Here is a 25,155-nt window from a genome sequence, read left to right on the forward strand (position 1 = left end):
CATACGAGGGAATCTCAAGAAGTAACAATATTATTTTTGTTCATTATATTTTTTATTGTTCGTTGAAATATTGAATTAAATTTGTTTAAATGAATGTTATTATTGAAACAATTAATATTATGAAATTTAGAATTTATTTTTTTTAATGTGAAAATCTGGAGTAATTGCTGCAACCGTAACATATGAAATTTTAGTTATTTTTATTCGATAATCAACTATTGAAAACAAAACTATATTATCGTGAATCTACTTAGCACACAAAAATTTGAATATAATCAAATGTAAATGACTATATCACTTTATATCCAAAAAGTATTATAAAACAATACTTTTTTTAAAATTAAAAATTTTTAAAAAAAATACATAAGGTGTCTAATTTTAATTTATTCTCTAGTTTTTATACAAAAAATTAAAAACTTTTAAATCTTGTATTATTGCTTATTAAGGATACTACTAAACATTTTAATTAAACTAAATATGATAAATGCGTAGGAACCTTAACAGTTTTTTTTAAAAAAATATTATAAATTAATAAAATATAACAAGTGTGATAATTTTGCAAAAAATTAACGGCTTATTATATTTTATATTTTTAATATTATTATATTATAAAATTACTAAGACGGATACTGAAATTGTTGATGTTTGAAAAAAAATTTCAAAGTTCATATTTTAAATGTAATTATATTATATTATTTAAATATGAGAATGAGTTAATATTAGCGGCTTATAATTACAAATGTTTAAAAATTTAATTTTTTTTATATAAGTCATACTAATGTTTTTTATTATTATAAAAAAAACATTGGTATTATTAAATATAAATTTTAATTAAATTGATTTGACAATATAAATTTTAATAATAATGAAAAAAACTTATAAGTGATTCTTGAACTTTTATTACGATTGTATACATTATGTCATGGTTTTAATATATGTGTAAGAAATTCATAATTAAATTTGTTATGATTGTTTACATTATGTCATAGTTTTTGGTGAAGACATGATACTGTGAGGGCCTTATTTTACGTAGGTGGCTACGTCATTTTTGAAGATGGTAGGGTTGGATATTGGGATGAACCTACATTCCAATTACGACACAATAGTGTTTGTCGACAAAGGAGGCAGACTGGTAGAGATCGCACGACACGCATAAGAAACGAGATTGATCAGCCATCATCGAGGGAGAGACAACGTGAGAGGTAAAAAAATCTACAATAACGTATTGTACCTTATTTTTAAACCATAACATGGGATGTTATGAATGTAATTACAAAATTGTGTATTAAAATTTTGTATTTATTAATAATTCTTGTTCATTGCAGGTAGGTGCAGGTGAGGAGATCGAGTTATGGTGCCAAATAATTATGTTGTGACGTAGATTTTACAATTTAGTATTGTATTGTTATGACAATTCAGTGTTGTATTGTTATGAAGATTTGCTAATATCTAGTTTGTTGACTTATTTGACTTGATTTAGCAATTATACTTATATTTTTTAATTACTATAACTTTATCCGTAAATTTATTCGTAAAAGAATAATAAATCACAATCAATACATTCCACAATTTTAAAAAGTCAATAATACAGAAATTGTATACGAATGTTGAAAAAATATGTTGCAGCAACAACTTGTAATTAAAATAAAAAATTTGAAAAACATACAACAATACGATGTATGTAATTGTGCATATCTAAATAAATAGTTAATGTCGATGGTAACGATGTCCCTCAGTGCCACACGGTGGTCTTCTGATTACTCTACGTCCACGACCTAACATCTGTTCATCATCTCCATGCGTACTTGTTTGGGCTGCAGATGTACTGGTATCGGCAATGTTCCCACCAACCTCATACCCTTCTGTATCAGAATATTGTTCAAATGGTATGGGCGACGTGATAAATGTAGGCCGACTCTCATTCATACTCGGTCGAAAGTCACTTTGTAAAAATTGTGTAAAACTACCAGCAAATGGAGTGTAGTAACCACGTCATACGATGGAAAGTTTGAAACCACTGGCGGAGTAGAGTATGCCATATTTGAAGATGATGGTCCGGGTTCAAACTCACTTCCTCTCCACATCGGTGGATATTGCACATGAGCTGGGCGTGTCTGTGAGAAAAGTTGCATATGTTATGTAACATATATTTAATACAATAAATTATATTTACGTACATATGTAGATAAATTGAACATGTCTTACGATAAAATGTCGGTAGTTTGCATCAACAGGATGGTAGCCCATGATGTTTGAAGGTACCACTGGCGGCGAGAGTACTATTTGTGAAATGCGATGATACCAACCAACATAGTCCACTGTGATGGCGGGTGTACCGGGTATGACATAATCCCCACCAATCACAAAATTATATCTGTCATTCCACATTTCTACAAAATCTTTGTGATATATCGCCCAATCAAAGTTGTTCCGACCTTGTCGCGTCAATTTATGGAGATTGTCGAAGTTAGTAGCAGGTGGCGGAATACCCTGACGCATTCTAAACTGTCGGAGACACCGCTCTGTTCTATGCATCTCAACTATATGAAAATTGATCAACGCGCATGCCGACTGACATAGATGAATTCTATTTCCATCCAGAATTCCGCCAACCTCCGGGGACTCCATATCATAAACTGTCTATAGAAACTGAAGCAAATAAAATGAAAAAAGATTATCAAGTCGATAATATATAATTCAGACTGAATTTGTAAAAAATTTCAAACTCTAAACAACTAATTTATATATCTACCTGCCCTTCTACCATCATGTCAAGCATATCTCTCATTATACAGACCGAATGATGGGCCGTGTGTGTACAAGAGAATCCGCGTCTCCATCTGCAATTTATAAAAGTACACAATAGTTTCATTAAAATTAAATAACAAAATAATAATAATAAATGTTAATTATTTCTTATTAGTACCGTGCGCCGTATGGTGGGAATGGTAGACCCTGAATCACATCCGCAGCCTGCTCTTCTGAAATAGATATCTGTTGCGCTCTATCAGGGCAAAGAAAAGTAATTCTAGATCACACCCAAATCTGCAATAACATACAACATAAATAGTCAAATCATAAGAAAAATTAAGTACAACAAATATAATGACCGTAGAAGTGTAAAAATATCTGCAATATCTGAACAGGGCCACAAAAATCGACCTTTAATCACATTGATGTGTCGCACAACTCTCTATAAAGATATGCCAACACAGCAGAACCCCAGCTAAATGTATTCACTAATTCTATGTCCTCAAGAAACTGCAAATACATAAGTTTCACAGCAGCACCTTCCGAGTCCGAAACATACATCCACCAATGATCATTAATGTAACACAACGGGAATATTGTCTCACGTCCTCTTCAGTGCTTTGATCATTAATCATATTATTTATGCAATGGTCTAGCAAAGCGGTCAGATAAAGACGTGCACCTTTAATCTGAGAAGATGTAGGCGTAAAACCCAACCAAGTAGCGCAACGCTGTTGTAAGGTATGTTTGTTGTACGCGGTATCTACACCAGTGATGGGAATGCCATCAATATTCAACCCCCAAATAAAGGCAACGTCCTGCAAGGTGATTGTTGCCTCGCCCACGATAAGGTGAAATATGTGTGTCTCACGACGTCATCTTCACAACAATGGCTGTAAGCAAATGATTATCATAATATTTAATATGACCACACTGAATGACACCATAGAAGCCCATGCGTGTGAATCCCGGCATTAAGCAATCTCCAAAGACATTTGTCAGACCGGCGTGGCGGAATTATTGCATCCATCGTTTTCAGCGTTGATATTAGTTGATATGTGTCTACCCCGCAAATACAACACATTCTCCGTATTTTCAGCCATCTTGCAAACAAAAAATCATTAGTTAACAAATATTATATTTTATATCAACAAAATTTAAATATATATTTTATAGTAAACGAAATTTATTTGCAATTTTCAGCTCGAAAAAAGAAAACGTATATGTTGATGAAAAATTGGATAATAAAACTAATTACTGTAAATTAAATAATTTTTTTAAAAAAATCAATAATACTTCATAAAACATAACAAGTAATTATAATAAATATATTAGTAATAGTTTTATTAAGTATAATAATAGTTATAAAACGTATACATTAGTAATAGTTATTATTATACAATTAATATTATAATTATTCCTAATAATACAATTATTATTATAAATATTACAGTTTCATTATTATAGTAATAGTTATAAAATGTTTACAATAGTAATAGTCATGTATTAGTAACAATTATTTTATATTACACCTAATTTCAATAATACAATTAATATTATAATATTTGTAATTTAATTAAATATATTTATTATTATTACTTAAAACTATTATGATGTGTTCATAAAGTGCTCGCTAATTCAACAATTCTAAATTATAGTATTATAATTCCAATAATACAATAATATTATAACTATTGTTATTACTTAAAACAACTATAATTAACGAATAATAATAAATATAATAAACAAAAATAATATCGTTACCTCTTAATATTCTGAAAAAATGCCGAAGACTTGCGCTAATGAATAAATGGAAACTTCTGAAGACCGGTGCTGGAAAGAAACGTGCTCGATGCTCGAAAGAGGTGCTCGGTGATCGAAAGCAAATTAAGGAAAAAGAAGAAGATAGCTCACGGTGAATGAACGAAGGAGGTGATCACTGATTTAAAGAAGGGAGGAGCTCACGGGTAGTCACGGATTCATTGAATCCGTGAGTGGTAAAAAAAAATTTTTAAAAAGAAAATTAGTTGAATCCGGAAATCTGATTTCCGGATTGTAATATTTTTACAACTTCCCAAATTTTGTTATATTTTAATATATACTTTTTAAATTAATATTATTTTTTAATAAAACCCGAGAAACGTCAACTTAAAGTGAAGCACAACAAAATGTGATTAAACACTATTAAAACGTTAATTTTTTAGATAACTTTTTAGGTTTTTTTTTTCCCATCGGAATCCAGCCACTGTGAGGAACTCACCCAAAAAATTTACCACAAAAAACAAAGAAATAAATCTTTTTTTCTGAAATTTCTTTGTTTATTTTCATGCCAAGATATTTATTGAAAATGGATTTCTACTTGTTTGTGGGATGAAATTCATTTGCTGGCACAGTAGAGGATAAAATCTCCACCGAAGATCACTACCCCACATCCGTACGACCCAGATGGAAGAAGTATCGAGCCTACCCATTTCGGCATCGCAGAGAGGGAAGCTCATTTCAGCGGGATACACGTCTATTTCATTCCCTTTTCTCTGTTTCTCCGTCTCATCTAGCTCAAGGTGTGTGAGTGAGTGAGTGTTCGTGCTTGTGTGATGCGAATTCTCGTGCATAATGTGCATATGAATCTTTAGATTTCTTGATTATATTGGCCATCTTGGGAGAACATTGTTTTGTTTTTGTTTTTCAAGTTATTGTCGTCTGGCAGCTTGTTATTACGCCAAATACTGTAGTTCAGTGGTGGGTAGGTTTCGAAGATTCTCACGGTTTAAAGAAACGGCTGGCTCCTCTATCAAACAAAACATGGAGTTATTTTAAGTTTGTGCTCAAGTACTTAAAAACAATAATCTTGCAATTTGGGACCCAATAATTCAGGAAAAAAAACACGGTGAATTTAGAGACTACATCTTTGTGTCTTGCTAATTCATAGCATCTTTCAAGTATAAGATACGGGAAGAATTTGATTTTCATCGGGTGTGCTCGAAAAGAGTTACAAACTTGTGGGAAGCCGACTATACGTTTGAAAGAGTTAAAAACATTACAAAAGTTATGGAAGTTGGTGATAATGGCAATTTATTGCGAGGAGCTTTGGAGAAAAAGGAACAAATAGATCTATGAAGGACTAGAAGAAGGTATGTCCCAACTTATGGGATATCATCAAATATTGGGTCGTGATTTGGGCACAACTGGATAAAGAACTCAAAGAATCCCCATTTAGCTCATTATTAATTGGTTGGAATTCTTTATTGATCTGCATACACAATGATGTAACTTTTTTGTGGCATGACTAATATTCTTATTAAGTTGTGTACTTATAATTTCGATAGAGAGATAGTTATCCTCCAACTGTACATTTCTGTTTATTTATTAATGAATTTAGTTTTTTTATCAGAGAGATAATTTGGTCTAGAGGAAATAATGGCAATTTTTTATTATGTAATTTGTGATGGCAACGCTTACTCATCAGTGGTCATTCCATGGCCTTTCGAGCAATGTATTAAATTTTTGTGTGTGATGTGTTAACCAGATCTGAAGATTTCTGAAAATGAGGCACTCGAGATTCTAAGAGTTGCATCCCGGAGGAGTGGGGTGGACAAAATTGACCAAGGAAGAAGCCGGTTAATTGTAAATGGTAAGTATTTGCTATGATACTATGTTCTTCTAGACAATAAATTATGATGGAGTGATTGTTCGAAGAGAATCCTTCTATAAATTCCTTAAGATTGTCATTTTCAGAAGCTTCTGAATCTTATGGTGTGACTTATTCAATATTTTTGGGTGATTCTTCTTTAGGTAATTTATAATAAAAAAATTACTAGTCGAGCAGCGCTATTGAGTTTCAGGTTCTTGCTTATTTTGATTTTTTAAGAGATTAATATTACTGCAGTAAATATGATCGTCGCTTGCTTTTACCATCGAGAGACCGAGTGCATATCTCTGAAGGAATGTCACATCACTGTTGATTTTCAACCTAAAATGCTATAAAGTCTGACAAATTTGTGCTAAATCAATTCATAGAAAAAGGGGATATAAAGAGAATTGCAACCCTTTTGTTCTTTCTGTTTTACCATGAATGATTCTTTGGCTAGTTAAGAAGTATGAGATATCTAGATGTTACAGGATTAAATGCTTAAAATATAGGATTAAATGCTTAAAATTTCAGTTCTATTACATCAGGAAGGACACTAGTGAACTCATCATTCATTGATTATCTAGCTCTGATCACCAGTTTATTTCGGGGAACCAGTCAGAAGAGCATCTATGCTCGATAGTAGAATCTCTATAGAACAGTGTAACTTGTTGCAATAAAATTTCAAAACAACGTGATGATGGTCAAATCAGATACTCCTTTTTCTTTCGTATCTTTGTGATACCATCTCACAGCATCAGTCATTCCTCGTTGTAGAAGTTAGCAATCGATAGCTCAGCAAAATTTCATTGTTCAGGAGCACAGAGAGCCTGGGATATGCTTAATGAGGAAGGATCTTCTATACGTATCACCACATCTTGCTCGAACTTGGATGACATTCTAGGAGGAGGAATTAGTTGTAAAGAAGTTACTGAGATTGGTAAATCTCTAAAAAAAATTATGTTGTCTTATGATGTGATATACTGAAGTTTATTTTGAAATTTTTGCCAAGAAGTTTTATTCTTCTGTATTCCTGTCTATGCCAACATAAATTATATTCTTATCCTACTAGGTGGAGTTCCAGGCATTGGTAAAACACAACTTGGGTAAGCAGTGTCTCCTTCCCCACCCCCTGATTATTTTCTGCACAAAAGCTTCATATTTACTTCATTTTTCAAAGTGGAAAATGTAGGATTCAGCTAGCTGTAAATGTCCAAATTCCATCTGATTGTGGTGGGCTTGAAGGGAAGGCAATTTATATTGGCAAGTTTTTTGTGATGAATACTTTATTGGTAACTAGTATGAATCTGTTGTAGCCATTCTCTTCTAATGTTAAGTTAATAGATTGTATTTTGTGATGGTCAGACACCGAAGGCAGTTTTATGGTGGAGCGTGCTCTACAAATTGCGGAGGCATGTGCAGAGGACATTAAAGAATATAACAGCCTCCAAACAAAGGATTTCCATGCATGTCAAGTAAATAAAGAGCCAAAGGATTTTCTTGACAATATATTTCTTTTCCGTGTGTGCAGTTACACCGAGCAAATTGCGGTTGTAAATTATTTAGAGAAGTTCATTTCTGAGCATAAAGATGTAGGTATAATAAAATTACTGGTGGTTCTGACCGCAACGTTTACCATTTGAGGTGTCTTGTTTCTAATGTTTCGTTGTCCCGCTGTTGTCACAGATTAAGGTTGTCATCGTTGATAGCATCACTTTTCACTTCCGCCAAGATTTTGAGGACATGGCTCTGCGCACTCGGCTTCTTGGTGGACTGGCCTTTAAACTCATGAAACTTGCCAAGAAATTCAGTTTGGCAGTAAGACATCTGACTATTTGTCATCACCTAGACAAAAGAATCCCTTCTTATTGATACAGCACAGAGACGGTTATACTCTACAAATTATGACTACCTGAACCATGATGCAGGTAGTTCTGTTGAATCAGGTCGCCACGAAATACTCAGAAGGTTCATTTCGGTTGACTCTTGCTCTTGGTAAGTATCCCATCATCTATGAATAATTTTCATTTGCCTTTAACAATGATTTTTCATATCTTTGATTTGCCTCCCACAATTGCACACAAACAGTGTAGAATTTAACCCCATCTGTGTTTTCAAATTTGGACACATATCTTCTTGAATGAACCCAGCAGGGGTGCGTCCCAGCTCCAACTCAGTGCAGTTGATGCCATAATATACATGAAAATACAAACTTTGCCACCTTTTATTTTTAAACCACGCTTTGATTCCAAATATAACTCTGTTCACCCCCAATGGATTAAAAAACTTTGCCTGGACAGGTGATAGTTGGTCGCATGCGTCTACAAATCGGATCATCTTGTACTGGAATGGTGATGAAAGATATGCATATATTGACAAATCACCTTATATGCGATCAGCATCGGCTCCATATGCAGTGACACGAAAAGGTATCCGAAATTCAACATCTTCGAAGTATAAACGAGTTAAGTTAATGTAGTCTTTCACTTGGTTTGTCATAAACAGCAGAAATCCATGGTTCCTTCTCTGGCTGAATTGATGTTCTGCCTGCTTGAACAGAACAAAATGTAAAAAAACTATCAAAGTCGCCTAATGTATGCTTTATTAAAACTTTCCTTCCTCTTCATTGGAAAGTTTGGAGAGTAAAATCTGGCACAAAACCAAAATATAGCAGAGAAAACAATTACATTAACACCCGATTCTATCAAATTACATAAACCTCGTAATTTGACCTTCAACATGTCCACTGTTAACAAATGGAACCATCGTTTATCAAAAGCTACATTGGCTATGTTATCTGTAAACGCATTCATTTCTCGGTATTACAAGTTCTTTTATTCTCGATCGAGATTGATGGGAAATATATGAAATTCATATATATTTATACACTGAAAAACATTTTTTTTCTTTTTTTCCTTTTTTTTATATCTGATTACATTGTCATCTCCAAATTGTTTGAAGGATAAATGTCAATTTTAGTTCTGAATGTATTGATATGTGACAATTTTAGTCATGTATGGTACTTTAAATCTCGTGTATGTTATGTTAAGTAAATTATAATCATGTAAATAAGTTTTTTTTAATCACTTTTAGTCTTTTTTGTCAAAATAATATAATTATATGATTAATATCATTGCTAAAATTATAATTACATTGTCAAACAAACATGGATATCTCGAGAAATATTTTAAACCACGTACATAAAAAAATTTAACAATAATATTGATAATATAACTACATTATTATAGAAATAATCATTAAAATTGATTTAAAAACATAGTTACAAGATCTAATGAAACATATAAAATTAAAATTATTGCATGTCAATAATGATTAAAATTGTTATGAAAAAGTAAAAATTTATGGTAAAAAGTAAAAATCTCAAACTCTCAAAATTTACTAAACTACACACTTTATAAAATTTTTCTCTCTCAACTCAATTATAATTTTCTTCACAAATGAAAGAGATCTATTTATAGAAAATCTTTACAAATAATCCAAAAATAAAATACATCATTATCTACATCATCACACACTAATTTTCAATATTTACAACTCTTATTTTCAACATTCAAATATTCAACATTCAAATATTCAATACACACATTTTAAATATTATTTTTCAACACTCCCCCGTGTGATGATGATCATAATGATTGTATTCATTACGTGTTTTTATACTGCCTCGTTAAAAACCTTACTAGGAAAAACCCATTGGGATAAAAACCATAGTAAGGGAAAAAGAGTGCAGTCACGTAAACTCCCCCTCATGTTGACATGAACAATTCTTCACAAATTTCGTAGATTGCGCATCCCAATATTATATATGTGCTTTCTGAATATTGTCGTAGGAAATGCCTTTGTGAAGAGATCTGATGAGTTTTCACTTGATTGAATGTGACGAATATCAATACATTTATTCTTCTCAAGCTCCTTGGTGAATGCAAAGAACTTAGGAGGAATATGTTTAGTTCTGTCGCTTTTTATGTATCCTTCTTTCATTTGAGCAACACATGCAATATTATCTTCATATAGTATCACATGCTTCTCGTCGAATGATAATCCGCATGATATTTGGATATGTTGGGTCATTGATTTTAACCACACACATTCACGACTTGCTTCATGTAGTGCAATAATCTCGGCATGATTTGATGAAAGTTGTTACGAGCGTTTGTTTCTATGAACGCCAAGAAATTGCAGTGCCTCCACGAGTAAATACATATCCAGTTTGGGAACGTGCCTTGTGTGGATCAGATAAGTACCCAGCATCGGCATAACCGATTATACTTGGATTAGCATCTTTTGAATATAAAAGTCCCAAGTCTGTCGTTCCTCGTAGATAACGGAATATATGTTTAATTCCGTTCCAATGTCTCTTTGTTGGATATGTGCTAAATCTTGCCAACAAATTTACCGGCAAAAGATATATCAGGCCTTGTACAATTTGTAAGATACATAAGGGCACCGATAGCACTTAGATATGGTACTTCTGGATCAAGAATATCTTCATCATCTTCACATGGACGGAATAGATCCTTTTCTATGTTTAATGATCTAACAACCATTGGAATACTTAAAGGATTTGATTTATCCATATTAAAACGTTTAAGGATCTTTTCTGTATAATTTGTCTGGTGAACAAACATTCCACATTCTTTTTGTTCAATTTGTAAACCCAGACAATACTTGATTTTTTCAAGATCCTTCATTTCAAATTCTTCCTTCAAGTATGACACAACTTCTTGAATTCCTTATTCGTTCAAATGATGTTTAAATCATCAACATATACAACAATAATTACGCATCCGGATGTTGTTTTCTTAATGAAAACACAAGGGCATATTGAATTATTTACATATTCCTTTTTCATCAAGTGATCACTTAGCCGATTATACCACATTCGGCCGGATTGCTTTAACCCATATAATGATCCTTGTAATTTCACAGAATAACATTCTCTGGGTTTTGAACTTTGTGCTTCAGACATCTTAAATCCTTCAGGGATTTTCATATATATATTACTATCAAGTGATCTATATAAGTAAGCTGTAACAACATCCATAAGACACATTTCTAAATTTTCAGATACCGTCAAGCTAATCAAATACCGAAGCGTAATTGCATCCATCACGGGAGAATACGTTTCTTCATAATCAATTCCAGGCCTTTGAGAAAAACCTTGTGCAACAAGCCGAGCTTTATATTTTACAATTTCATTTTTCTCAATTCTCTTTCGAATAAAAACCCATTTGTATCCAACAGGTTTTACACCTTCAGGTGTAAGGACTATAGGTCTAAAAACATTACGTTTATTTAGCGAATCTAATTCAACCTGGATGACATCTTTCCATTTTATCCAATCCTGTCGATTTTTACATTCACCAAAAGATTTTGGTTCATGATCTTCATTATCATTTATGATGTCAATTGCCACATTATAAGAAAATATATCATCAATTTCTTCTATATCTTTTCGGTTCCATATTTTTCCAGTATTAATATAATTGATAGAGATTTCACGATTCTCGTTAGTTTGTGGTTCTGACAGAACATTTTCATCATCATGTGTTTCTTCAGGAACATCATTATCTATTTTGTGATCATCATGTGTTTCTTCAGGAACATCATTCTCTATTTTGTGATCATCGTGTTTCTCTATGAATTTTCTTTTTCGAGGATTTTTATCCTTGGAACCGACTGGCCTTCCACGCTTCAGGCGTTTAATGACATCATGAGTATTTTCAATTTGTTTCTTCGGAATTTCAATTCAAGTAGGAGCATTTACAGCATGCATATATGATTTAGTTACCTTTTTTGCATCTGGTATTTGATTTGCTATTCTTTGCAAATGCACAATTTGTTGTACATCTTTTTCACATTGTTTTGTTCTTGGATCCAGATGTAACAATGATGATACATACCATGTAATTTTACTTTTCTGTATGTTTCTTATCTCCCCCTAACATTGGGAAGATTTCTTCATTACAATGACAATCAGCAAAACGTGCTGTGAACACGTCACCTGTCTGAGGTTCAAGATATCGAATGATTGATGGACTATCATAACCGATATAAATTCCAATCTTTCTTTGAGGTCCCGTTTTCTTTCGTTGTGGTGGTGCAATAGGCACATACACCATACATCCAAAAATTATCAGATGAGAAATGTCTGATTCTTTACCAAATGCAAGCTGCAATGGAGAGTATTTATGATATGCACTTGGTCTGATGCGAATTAATGAAGCATCATGTAAAATTCCATGTCCCCATATAGAAATAGGAAACTTTGTTTTCATAATCATTGGTCTAGCAATCATTTGCAGACGTTTAATCAATGATTCAGCCAATCCATTTTGTGTATGTACATGAGCAACATGATGCTCAACAATGATTCTCATAGACATACAATAATCATTGAAAGTCTGGGAAGTAAATTCACCAACATTATCAAGTCTAATTTTCTTGATTGTATAATCGAGAAATTGATTCCTCAATTTTATTATTTGAGCAAGTAATCTTGCAAATGCAACATTTCGAGTTGATAATAAACATACATGTGACCATCTGCTGGAGGCATCAATCAATATCATAAAGTATCTGAATGGTGCACATGGTGGATGAATTGGTTCACAAATATCACCCTGAATACGTTCAAGAAACATTGATGATTCAGTTTGGTTTTTGACTGGTGATGATCTTATAATAAGTTTTCCAAGAGAACATGCTTTACATTGAAACTTATTATTCTGAAAGATCTTCTGGTCTTTCAGTGGATGACCATGTGTATTTTATATGATTCTTCGCATCATTGTTGAACCAGGATGTCCCAATCGGTCATGCCAATTTGTTAATATTGAAGAATTATCAACTACCATGTTTGATTACAATGAGACTTATATGTGTATAATGCAATTCAGTAGGGAGCATTGATAGTTTTTCAATCACATATTTCTTTCCTGATTTATATGTGATAAGACACATATATTTCTCATTCCCTTCATTCATTGTTTGAGTATCATACCCATGAGAATATATATCATTAAAACTCAACAAATTTCTTTTCGATTGTGGTGAATATAAACATCATTGATCAAAAATTTTGTACCATTAGGTAACAAAAATTGTGCTTTACCACATCCTTTAATCAAGTCTACAGGACCTGATATTGTATTCACCATTGTTTTTGTTGGTTTTAGTTCCAAGAAATATCTTTTATCTCGGATGATAGTGTGCGTTGTACCACTATCGGGTATGTAAATTTCAGCTTTGTTCATAGCATTTTCCATGTTTGAACTTAAAAAAAAATATGCAATGAAATATAATTACTGACAATAAAATACAATACAATACATATGTAAAAAAATATAGCACACGATAAAACATTATCATACGGGTACATAAAATATTTTATATATTTATTCCACCAGCAAATTGATCATTGTCTGAGAAATCAATCAGAAAATATCCGACATCAAAATGAGTTGAATCACTCAAATGTTCACTCTGTTCAGTGAAGTTGGTCTCCTTTTCTTTCCCCTTTATTGATTCTTTATAAAGTTTACAAAGGTGCTCAGGGGCTCGACAAATACGGGACCAGTGTCCTGGAGTACCACATCTGAAACAAGAACTTTCAAATCTTTTTGTGTGATTCTCATTAACACTCATATTTTCATGATGCCTTTTCTGTGGATGGTTTGGGACACTCTTTTGAGATGAGTTATGGAAGTAACTATCTCGATTATTTTCAAAACCACGGCCGCGTCCACGTCCACGACCACGACCACTTCCACTTCCACGTCCACGACCACGACCTCGATTTCGTCCTCGACCAAAATCTTGTCTATAACTTTGATTTTGGTTTCCAGATTTAAATTCATTTTTGTTTACGACATTTACTTCAAGAAATGCCGTTGAACCAGTGGGTCGTGCCTGATGATTTCTCATTAGCAGCTCATTATTCTTTTCCGCCACCAGGAGACAGGCGATAAGTTCAGAATATCTCGAAAATCCACGCACTCTATATTGTTGTTGTAGAGTTATATTCGATGCGTGAAAAGTGGAAAATGTTTTTTCAAGCATTTCCATTTCAGTAATCTCATGCCCACATAATTTCAATTGCGAGATTATTCTGTACATCGCCGAGTTATAATCACTGACTTTTTTAAAATCTTGGAATCTCAACGTATTCCATTCATCTCGGGCGGTCAGAAGTATAACTTCCCTTATATGTTCGAATCTTTCTTTTAATCCCTTCCACAAAGCCATGTGATCTTTTTCAATTAGATATTCACATTTCAATCCCTCGTCGAGATGTCGACGCAAAAATATCACGGCTTTTGCCTTTTCTTGGGATGTCGATATGTCATTTTCTTTTATGGTCTCATTTAGACCCAATGACTCAAGATGCATTTCTACATCGAGAGTCCATGGCATATAATTTTTTCCCGTGATATCAAAAGCAATGAATTCGACTTTGCCAAGTTTGACATGGTGGTACTAAAAAAATTACGATGCATTTTATTAGTTAATGAATATTGCAATACAAAGTAATGGATAAACAACAAGTACAAGCATTCGTAAAAATAAAGAAAACACACGAGGAGGATATTCTCCGATAAATACAAGACTCGTGAGTATGATAACCAAAATAATTAAAAATAACTTTGAGAAAGTCATCTTCTTTTTTCTTCGAAAATTTGATGAAGAATAATTGTTTAGAGAAGAAGTGAAAATTGGAGTGATTGAATGTGTTTGTGAGATCATATTTATAGGGACAAAAACTAGACGTTTTGTTACCGTTTATGACCGTTGGTGTACAAAAAAATAAATGTATGTATTTGTACAATTTTGTGGTAATAATATGATGTATATAATATTAGTCATGTTTAAATAATTATGTATATCATATCACATTATTATAATGCGGTGTCACAAGTTATTTTGTTTAAAAACCTTATAGGCTTTTATACTTGTCGTATCCCTTACCGGGAGTGTGGGATGTCGTCTTAACATCCTCCCAGGATTTATATTAAGTTTTTGAAAAATTTATTTTTATTATTTCTGAATAACATTATATTATATATTAAATATATACACAATAAATAAATAACAGTAAAATAAATATTATTACTTTTGTTACCTCTTTCTTCTGTTTGGAGCTTGAAAAAGTATGTAGGACTTTTAGAGCTTCGTGCTGATAACGTGTTATGAAAAAGTAAAAATTTATGGTAAAAGGTAAAAATCTCAAACTCTCAAAATTTACTAAACTACACACTTTATAAAATTTTTCTCTCTCAACTCAATTGTAATTTTCTTCACAAATGAGAGATCTATTTATAGAAAATCTTTACAAATAATCCAAAAATAAAATATATCATTATCTACATCATCACACACTAATTTTCAATATTTACAACTTTTATTTTCAACATTCAAATATTCAATACACACATTTTAAATATTATTTTTAAACAAAAATTGATATTTTGCATTGTTTGAATAATCAGATTGATTCTTGAGGTTTTGGTTGACATTACAAAGTGTCAAGCTCATGTAATTTGATTAGATCTGTAGAGGGTGTGGATGTAATTTGATTATTTTTTAGTTTTGTGAATAAAATTGGACTGAATAATCCAATATATATTGGACCAAATAATACATCTTTGTGTTCTTGGGTCGGTTTTTATTGTCCGACAAAAATTTGTGTGAGACAGTCTCACAGGTCGTATTTTATGAAACAAATATCTTATTTGGGTCATCAATTAAAAATATTATTTTTTATGCTAAGAGTATTACTTTTTATTGTGAACATCGGTAGGGTTGACTCGTCACAACTGAATATTATTCCGTAATATAAATGAAATTTTCCATCCGAGGGGAGAAAATTTTCAATAGTTCTATCAAATATGCATGTAAAATCCCTGTTAAAATTTAATATATAATCGGGTACTTTGATAAAAATAAAAATTCGAAGGATGCATAAATAAATTGGGAATTGGATTTTTTGGACTTATTTTGAACCTTAAACCACATTTGCGTATTAAGAGTATTATTTGGTGTTTGAAAATAATACAGTTTCAACTTAAAATATAAATAAACAACACTATTTTATTCGTTTAATTTAAAAATCCCTTTAATTTTGAGAAGATTTCAACAATCTGATCAAATCCATTAAATTCCTTTGCGTTTTCGAAAAATAATCTTTTTTTTTTATTACAACACACGCGGGATTCGAACTCGAGAGCCAACTAATCTGACAAGGAGTGAGAGCACTGGGCTACAAGCCCAGTCTCCGAAAAATAGTCCTTGGGAAGAGGTAAAATAGAGAATCCAATTTCAATTAATGCTAAATTCTCGCTTGCAAGTTGCCAAAGTGAGGGTTTGAATATTCCATGGTATTTTATGGATGCCATTGAAGAATTAGATTGTGCTTTAAAATGGTAATGCATTTGTGGGGAAATAATTATAATCTTGCTTTAAAATGATGGAAAGATGGTTTTTGATTTGTTTTAAGATGTAAAATATTTGAGTTGTATTACTGTCACCACCTATAAATTTTGTTTGAATGACAAGCATTCGAACCTTGATTAGTATCAGAGTCTTCAATCCTCTGTATTTTAAGGTGATGTGCAATCATTGGGAAATATTGTTGGGAAAAATAATTATCAATAGTTGAAATAATAATGTTTAAGCTGTTGTATATGTTAAAATATTTAGGTTGCATCATTATTATAAGTTATAAAATGAAAATTATTTTGAGATAGTAACATTACAGACGTCAATATTTACATACCAAAAATATCGAAAACTTTCTCCAATTGTTTTATACAAAAAAAAAAGTATGTTAATTTACCATATTCTTAGATCTAAGCATTAAACATCTAGAAATTTGAATTTAAGATCATAAGAATTTTTTTAGATCGAATACAATACCATATTAGAAATTCGATTATAAGAATTTATTTCTTTAAATTATGGGACATAAATGAATAGAGTAAGTTTAGAAGGATTTGGACGACTCTACCTAAAACACACCATATTTTCTTTTTCGAAATACTTATTCTCCGTATTATTATTATTGTTAAGATCAAACATTTATCATTATGTCAAAAACTATACATGTTAGTCAAGGCATAACTTTATTTCCTTATATTTATGGTAGTATAGAGTACGCCTACTTAAGTGCTAATGGGTCGGCTATTAGGCTCATAAGTCCGGAGATGTGCGTGTTTATCTATTTGTTTTGTCTTATATCACTTAGAGATCAGTTTTATCATTTCTATATCATCGGTCATGTCCCCAACATGAACAATATTACCCGTTAAGATCTGACGTAACTCTTTTACGGTCCACTATCCAACCAGATCAAGCGGAACGACGTCGACAACTAGACTCACGAAAACTTCCCTGAATGTCACATATTCTCGTACCATTCTCACTCATGTACGCTTAACCAATATTCCCCCAATAAATGTAGAAATATGCTTATTAGGATAATTGAACTCTGAATTCAATTTGATATCAATGGTTATGATCAAATACTTATTACCAGACAAAACTATAACTGTTAGCCAAGATACAACTTTATTGTTTTATACTCGTGGCAGCAGAAAGTGCACTTACTTGGGTACTAATTGATCAGGCTATTAGGCACATGAGTCCGGAGAGACGTGTGTATATCTGCTGGTGATATCTCATATCTTTTAGGAATCAGTCTTACCCTTTTATCTATCGCTGGTCTTGTCTCCAACAGAGACAATATTATCGATTAAAATCTTTCATCATTCTTTTATGACCCACCTAGCCAAATAAATCAAGTGGCACAACGTCAGCAGCTCGAAATATGAGAACTTCTCAGGAGATCACCATCCCAGTGCTGCTTTAACTCATATACACTTAACATAACAATTTTTTTACGAGAAAAATTGTTGTAAAAACTCAAATATAAAAATAGATAGAAAAAACGTTAATCCAAACATAATGGCATTAAAATTAATATACAAGCATTATGTATATAAATTGTTTGTGTATAGATATACCAAAAATTATTTGTATCAGTTTCTCTTGATTAAAATATAATATATATGTGAGTGTGTGTGTGAGTGTGTGTGAGCATGTGTGTGTAATTAAACTTAAAAAATGGCCCTCGATCAGTTGATAATGGAAACATTGAGATCATAAGATGGGCGATATGCACTTCTTTTACATAAATGTTATTATTAGCACACGGTTATTATTAATGTTTTTTAATTAAGTCGATTTTTAGTTAAAAACATAAAAATTGTACTTTCTATCAATTATTTAATAAATATTTTAATCGAAAGTGCAAATTCCATTTACCTATAAAAGATGTGTTGAACGCCAAGTGTGTGTCTATGTTTATATATTTCTATTTTTAAGGGGATTAAAACTAAGGTAAATTGGTTTTAAATCCTCAGACCCAAATTTATCTTTATCATAACTCCCTGCACCCTAAAAACTATACACAAACTCCCTAAATAGTTTAAAATTGACAAAAACACCATTACATATTTTCAGGATCGATTTTCGTGGTGATGAAGAAAAACTTCTGAACCCAAAAATGAAGGATTCTAGACGATTTGGAGAAACAATGCTCCAGTTAAGAGCAGATAAAGAACTCTAACCAGATGATATAGAATGTCCTAAGATAACTCTACATAAGAATGAAGTAGATTTTGAATCTAAGGTATCATTGGAATATGTCAAGAAGAGGATCAAAGAAAATTAAATGAAGATCCCTTGGCATGGTGAGACAAAAATCAACTTAAAGTTTGCCTTAAAATTAAGGAAGACAAAGAATATGAATTTGTCCGACGCAAACCTATCCCAATGAACATAATTGATCAAAGTGATATGCAGATTATAATCAAGGAACATTTGGACATTGGTTTGATCAAAGCAGGAATTTCACCATATAGCATTCCAGGTTTTCTGGTAAGAAATCATGGTGAAATAAAAAGGAACAAACCCAGACTATTTATTAATTATCAAGAGATTAATAAGATTCTGGAGTTTGATGGGTAATTTATACCTAGTAGAGAACATCTAATTAGTTGCATACGCGATGCCTATATATTCTTTAAGTTTGATTGTAAGTCTGGTTTTTATCAGATTCGAATGGAAAAAGAAAGCAAGAAATTCACAGCTTTCTCAACACCACGAGGACATTATATTTGGGAGGTATTACCAATGAGATTGACTAATTTACCTAAGATATTTCAAAGAAAAATGGATAATCTATTTAAATATTATTTTAAATTTATGTTTGTCTATATCGATGATGTTTTAATTGCATCTAAAAATATGGTAGAACATATTAAGCATCTAGACATTTTCTCATATGTTTGTAAAAAAGAAAGACTGGTTCTGTCAGAAAAGAAAACAGTCATTGCCATAAGAAAGATCGAATTTCTAGGAATAGAAATCAATTAGTCTGGAATAATTTTGCAAGACCATATAATAGAAAATGTGCAAAATTTTCCAAACGAAATAAAAGAAAAGAAACAACATCAAAGTTTTTTACGAGTTGTTAATTTTGCTGGAATGTTTATTAAGAATCTAGCAAAACACGGGAAAGTGTTTAGTCCATTATTAAAGAAAGATGCAAGGTTTTTATGGACAAAAGAACACACAGAAGAACTTGTCTATTTAAAGGAGATTCGTAAAAATCTTCCGAAAATGGCTATTCCTTAAGATGAAGATGATCTGATATTATATACGGATGCCAGTGATTATTGGTGGACAACGGTATTAACAAAGCTCACTCCAGATGAGAAAAGCCATGCAGATATTGCAGTGGAATTTTCTCAGATGCAGAAGCCATAAGATGACATATCAACGAGAAAGAATTTTATGCAGTAAAAATGGCTTTTGAAAAATTGTCATTATTTTTATTTGCAAAGAAATTTATTTAAAAGTTGATAATACAGAGGTGAAAGCTTTTATGAGAAACATGATTGAATCCAAACCAGAAAAAGCTAGACTTTCAAGATGGCAAGCGTTATGTCAAAATTATATATTTGATATAATTATTATTAAATCTCATGAAAATGTTCTTGCAGATTTTTTAACAAGAGATGGACAACATTGACATTGATGCTATTATCAAGATGAAGAGGCATTTGAGGGAACACCTTGAAATGCTTCAAACCGAGTTTAACAAGTTAGCACTAAACGCAGATATTGCGGGAAGGCTTCAACAAGCAGATAAGAGAATTGTCTCTGATCGAATCACATGATGTTTACAGGCATATACTCAGTTATGGTCTGTAACACAAAGGCCTATCCTCCAAGACATCGAGAATCCATTGGTTTCCCGAATGGAGAGTTTTCGAGTACATGACTCTATACCTGGAGCAGGGGATTCAAGTACCCTTAGCACAAGTGTTAAGCCGGGATCATCTCGGCCAAAAAAAATTGAAACTCCAGATTCCAATCTTGAGTCTTCAAGTCAACCCTTCACCTCGGGGATTGAAGAGGGAGAAATCAACTTTAGACCTAATACTGACGAGCAAATCTAAGGTTGGTACTAATGAAGCTGCAATTTCTCCATTCCAGGTTTACCAACAGACTTGGGAGAAATTAAATACACGAATTGGCATCAACCCATCTATGGTCCGAGTTGATGTTGCAGGAAAATATCCTAGGGTATGGATGAAACAAAATTCATATCCGAGGAGGTCAAAGCTTGGTATGAATTTGGGGCTCTTGCCTCAGTTTATACTACTTCACCGAGCTTCCCGGAGATTTCAACATTACCAAAGTGGATACAGAAAGCGGTGCATGAAACGTGGACAAACAATGATCATTTGTCCAGATGAGATATTCTGGAATTGTATTTTTCAGTACAGCATCAGAACCAGCAGGAAAATGCTCACACGAAGCCTTTCATTTTATTAAGTTAAGGAGGCCAGACATGAATATCCAGAAATTCATCAATGATCCTCCTACAAACGAAACACCCATAGTTTCTTCATTTAATGAAGATGACATATCTACCAGGAGAGCATGAGGAATTTGGGTCTGTCTAACAAATATGGACAAAGTCAAGTATCCGTTTAAATTTTATCAAAATTCTGTAAATGGATATTTCCTATTGAATACAATGACAGGAAAAACAACGAGTTTTGCAGAATATCAATTCGAAAAAAATGAAACCTTATGTAGAACAGTAAGCTGTCGGCAATAAATAGACTCGCCGAAAATTCTGTAATATGGCACATGTGGGAAGATGGTCGGAGAACATCTGCCCAGAATGCCAAAACCAGAAAGAACCAGAGTTTGGTAAATGATTCAAGCCGAGATCTGATCGGAAACACTTTACCGACACTAGTACAAGTGGAGAAGGACCACAAGCACGATTTCCTGGGGACACAGAAAGCCAAAGATTCTCCGACAAAGCTAAAGTGGACATGTGACCATCCCACTAACAAAAGAAAGGACCACCATGTGAGTGGAACACAAGGACCACCAATAATTGGTGGTAAAAGACAAAGAACATTGGATTCCCTATCTTTAAAGATAAAAGAAATCTAATAAACAGAAAAAAGACTTTAACCCCAAAAATCATCTATAAAAGAAGTAAAAACGGGATAAAAGAATCACACAAGATTTAAAACGAAATTTGGAAAGATGTATGCTACATATCTTAAGGTTTTCAAACGACGGATTAAAGCAATAAGAAAGAAGCTGGAACCTCTTAGATATATACATAAATATCTAAAAGAATCAGGAAAAGAGATTTCAGCCGATATCATCCAGACGCATATCTATTAGTTATGCCAAGAGATAAAAACAAAAGAACACGTCATTGCTAGATTAATGATCTAGGAAGAGACAAATCAAGAATAATGGAGGGACCATTCAACCACTACAAAAAGTGGTCCATATGCAAGCAATAAAGGTTTATCAAGATTTGAAATCCGAATTTCAAATCCGAAAGAGCCTTCTATAAATAAGGCATGAAGAATGAAGTTGAGATCATCGAACATTTGCTTAATTTCTTTCAAGAAATAAAGTGTTATATTTCTCTTTCTAGTTTATGTGTTTTTCAAGTTCGGCTATTATAGGTAGCTAAACAAATTTCTCCTCCTCTACAGGAGGTTACTATGTAATAATAAATGTTTGTGTTTGAATAAAGGAATCCTTTGTTCTAGCCCCTCTCATGTATTATTTTCAAAATTTTATCTTTTATTGTACACCATAAGGTAGGAAACGAATTATGGTTGTGCCAAGTGCTGCTGAAGGAATCAGCGTCGGTAACCATCTGTTGCGACTGTGTGGTTAGACCGTGAGGACCAGTGTGTAAAGTACGATGGATACAACCGGGTGGCACTCCGGTCAAAGAGGTAAAAGATTTAGTTTATTAAACGGAAGCATGATGGGCCTTATAAAAAAAATCGATTATTTGAGCATGATATATAGGCTGGAAACCTTGCGTAGCAGTACGTCTTGAGGGTACATGTCTTTAAGAACAGGCTCGATAGGTATAACAATGTCACGTACCAAAAATCAAAGGATTAAGGATGTTTTGAAAAATTTTAGAAAATTGGGGAGTTTAAACAAAGAAATAAGGGGATGGGGAGTGAGGAGAAAGTTGAGAATGAGAATGGGGAGTAAATGCAAGTTTGCCCTTAAAACTATGCGAATCAAATAAATAGTCTCCATATATATATATGTATGTATGTATGTATGTATGTATGGTATTGTTATATATACAATTAAATTTGTACAACAATTTTTATAACACAAAAAATTCAATACAAAAATTCAATTAATTAAAATCTCATAAAAAAATCAATATAAAATCTCTAGATATCATTGTTGCTGATACCCATGGATGGGCCCACTACCCACGGCTCACATCCCTAATCCAAATGGAAGGCATACCCATAACAGGCCCATGTGTTCTCCTATAAATATCATGTTTGACCATTCAATTGATTCAGTCACTATATTATTTTTCAGCAGCACCCTTAGCTGCTATCCCCTTATATCCTCAGTCTCTGACTTGAGCGTCAAATGAGCTATGTGTGGACACCCTCTCAGCCTCTTTCTAACGGTCTTATTCGTGATTTCAGGCTCATGGCAAATTCGAAGCCTGCGTCTGGACTAATGGTCGCTTGCTGGAATTGTACCCTAAATTTTCAATTAACATCAGTTGTAAATATTGTTATATAATATATTTATTGTACCTTTAGCATTATATATATGTGTGTGTTTGTTTGTTGAATGTAAAGGAAAAAATTGTAGCAACTCGACAAATATATATGGCTGCCTTGTCTTGCCATCACAAGCTGCAATTTTATTTTAGATTGTGTCTAGGAAGATGTATTTCGGTTATAATTTTATTACTTACAGTGAAATAATATATCAAATCTTAAATCTATAGATTAGTAAGATAAAGTATAATGGATTGAAAATGACAATATTATTAGATGAACTTGAAATACATCTTAATTAACATAAAATATTATATAAATATGTGACGAATGAATTTGAAGTATATTATTTTAATTATCTAAACAACAACGAAAACATTTGAAATCTATTGATCTAAATTGTGAATATGTTCTCTCTGAACTTTCTTCCTCTTTGAACTTTCTTCACCGCCAAACACCAAAATATCTCCCAACCAATTGCTTGCTTACTGCACATTAAAAATGATCTTCGACCCAAATGTTTGCGTATTCATTAAAAAAAAAGAGAATTGTTTGCTTATTGCACTTTAAAAATTGATTCCCAATAATAATAATAATAATAATAATAATAATAATAATAATTACTTCACCGCCAAACATCAAATAATCTTTTTTCAGGGAAACAAACACCAAATTATCTTCGAAATTCTTGCTTATTATATATATTTATAGATAATAAATGTTTGCTTATTCATTATTTTTTTTGTTTGCTTATTACAATTTAAAATTAATTCCCAAATATATATGAAATTACTTCACCGCCTAACAGTACCAAATTATCTTTTTTAATAGGGAAACAAAAACAAATTTATCTTCGAAATGTTTGCTTATTCATTTATTTTTTTTGTTTGCTTATTGTACTTTAAAAATTAATTTCCATTACTTATATTATAAAATTACTTCACCGCCAAACACCAAATTATCCTCGAACGAAACGTTAGCTTATTCTTTGTATAAAAAAAGTATTTTTGTTTATTTAATTTTAAAAATTAATTCCCAAATATATTCATATTATAATAATTAGGAAAGTAAATTTTTCAAACGTGGATTCACACTCAGACTTCATATTTATTGGGAAAAAAATTGTCAATACAGCAAAAAAATATTTACATATATTTTACAGCAAGTAAAAAATACAGAAAATTATTTTTATACAGTAAAAAATTAATAATAGGGAACAAATAAAAAATCTCAAGTATGTGGTTTATTTTCCAATATGACAAAAACTTATGTAAGACGGTTTTACGGATCGTATTTTGTGAGACATATATCTTATTTGAGTTATCTATGAAAAAATATTATTTTTTATTGTGAATATCGATAGGGTTAATCTGTCTCACAGATAAAATTTCGTGATTCTTCCAGCATATTCAAAATTTATGTGAATATCCATCGAATCCTAAAAGAACACTTTTGTCTATTAAGTACGATGGGTTTCAATAGAACATATTTTTCTATAATAGAATATTTATGAGATTGTAATTTACAAATAAATGTCAATTTAGGAGAAAAACACCATCCATTATCCTCATATTAAAATGAGGCAATTTTTTA

The 25,155-nt window shown here is 32.1% G+C and overlaps 1 protein-coding gene and 1 long non-coding RNA gene across 3 annotated transcripts; one reads left to right on the plus strand and one right to left on the minus strand.

The window, feature by feature from the left end:
• Positions 1–1,915: 1,915 nt before the first annotated feature.
• On the minus strand, positions 1,916–4,589 carry LOC142531398 (uncharacterized). 2 transcript variants are annotated; one of them, XR_012816276.1, is made up of 4 exons: positions 2,927–3,051; positions 2,753–2,840; positions 2,206–2,649; positions 1,916–2,114 (listed from the first exon to the last, which is right to left on the minus strand). It is a non-coding gene; the product is annotated as an uncharacterized LOC142531398 (long non-coding RNA). The 2 variants fall into 2 exon arrangements; XR_012816277.1 differs by lacking the exons at positions 2,753–2,840; positions 2,927–3,051 and adding an exon at positions 4,516–4,589 and having other exon boundaries at positions 2,206–2,435.
• Positions 4,590–5,009: 420 nt separating this feature from the next.
• LOC142531677 (DNA repair protein RAD51 homolog 3-like) lies at positions 5,010–9,001 on the plus strand. Its single transcript, XM_075637899.1, is given in 10 exon segments — positions 5,010–5,274; positions 5,276–5,312; positions 6,278–6,382; positions 7,197–7,319; positions 7,452–7,485; positions 7,572–7,642; positions 7,745–7,971; positions 8,066–8,197; positions 8,308–8,374; positions 8,680–9,001. Coding segments are annotated over 10 exon segments (1,053 nt in total). The 5' UTR covers positions 5,010–5,196; the 3' UTR covers positions 8,859–9,001.
• Positions 9,002–25,155: the final 16,154 nt, after the last annotated feature.

This window comes from Primulina tabacum, chromosome 17 (genome assembly GCF_025594145.1).
Source record: "Primulina tabacum isolate GXHZ01 chromosome 17, ASM2559414v2, whole genome shotgun sequence".
NCBI lineage: Eukaryota > Viridiplantae > Streptophyta > Magnoliopsida > Lamiales > Gesneriaceae > Primulina > Primulina tabacum.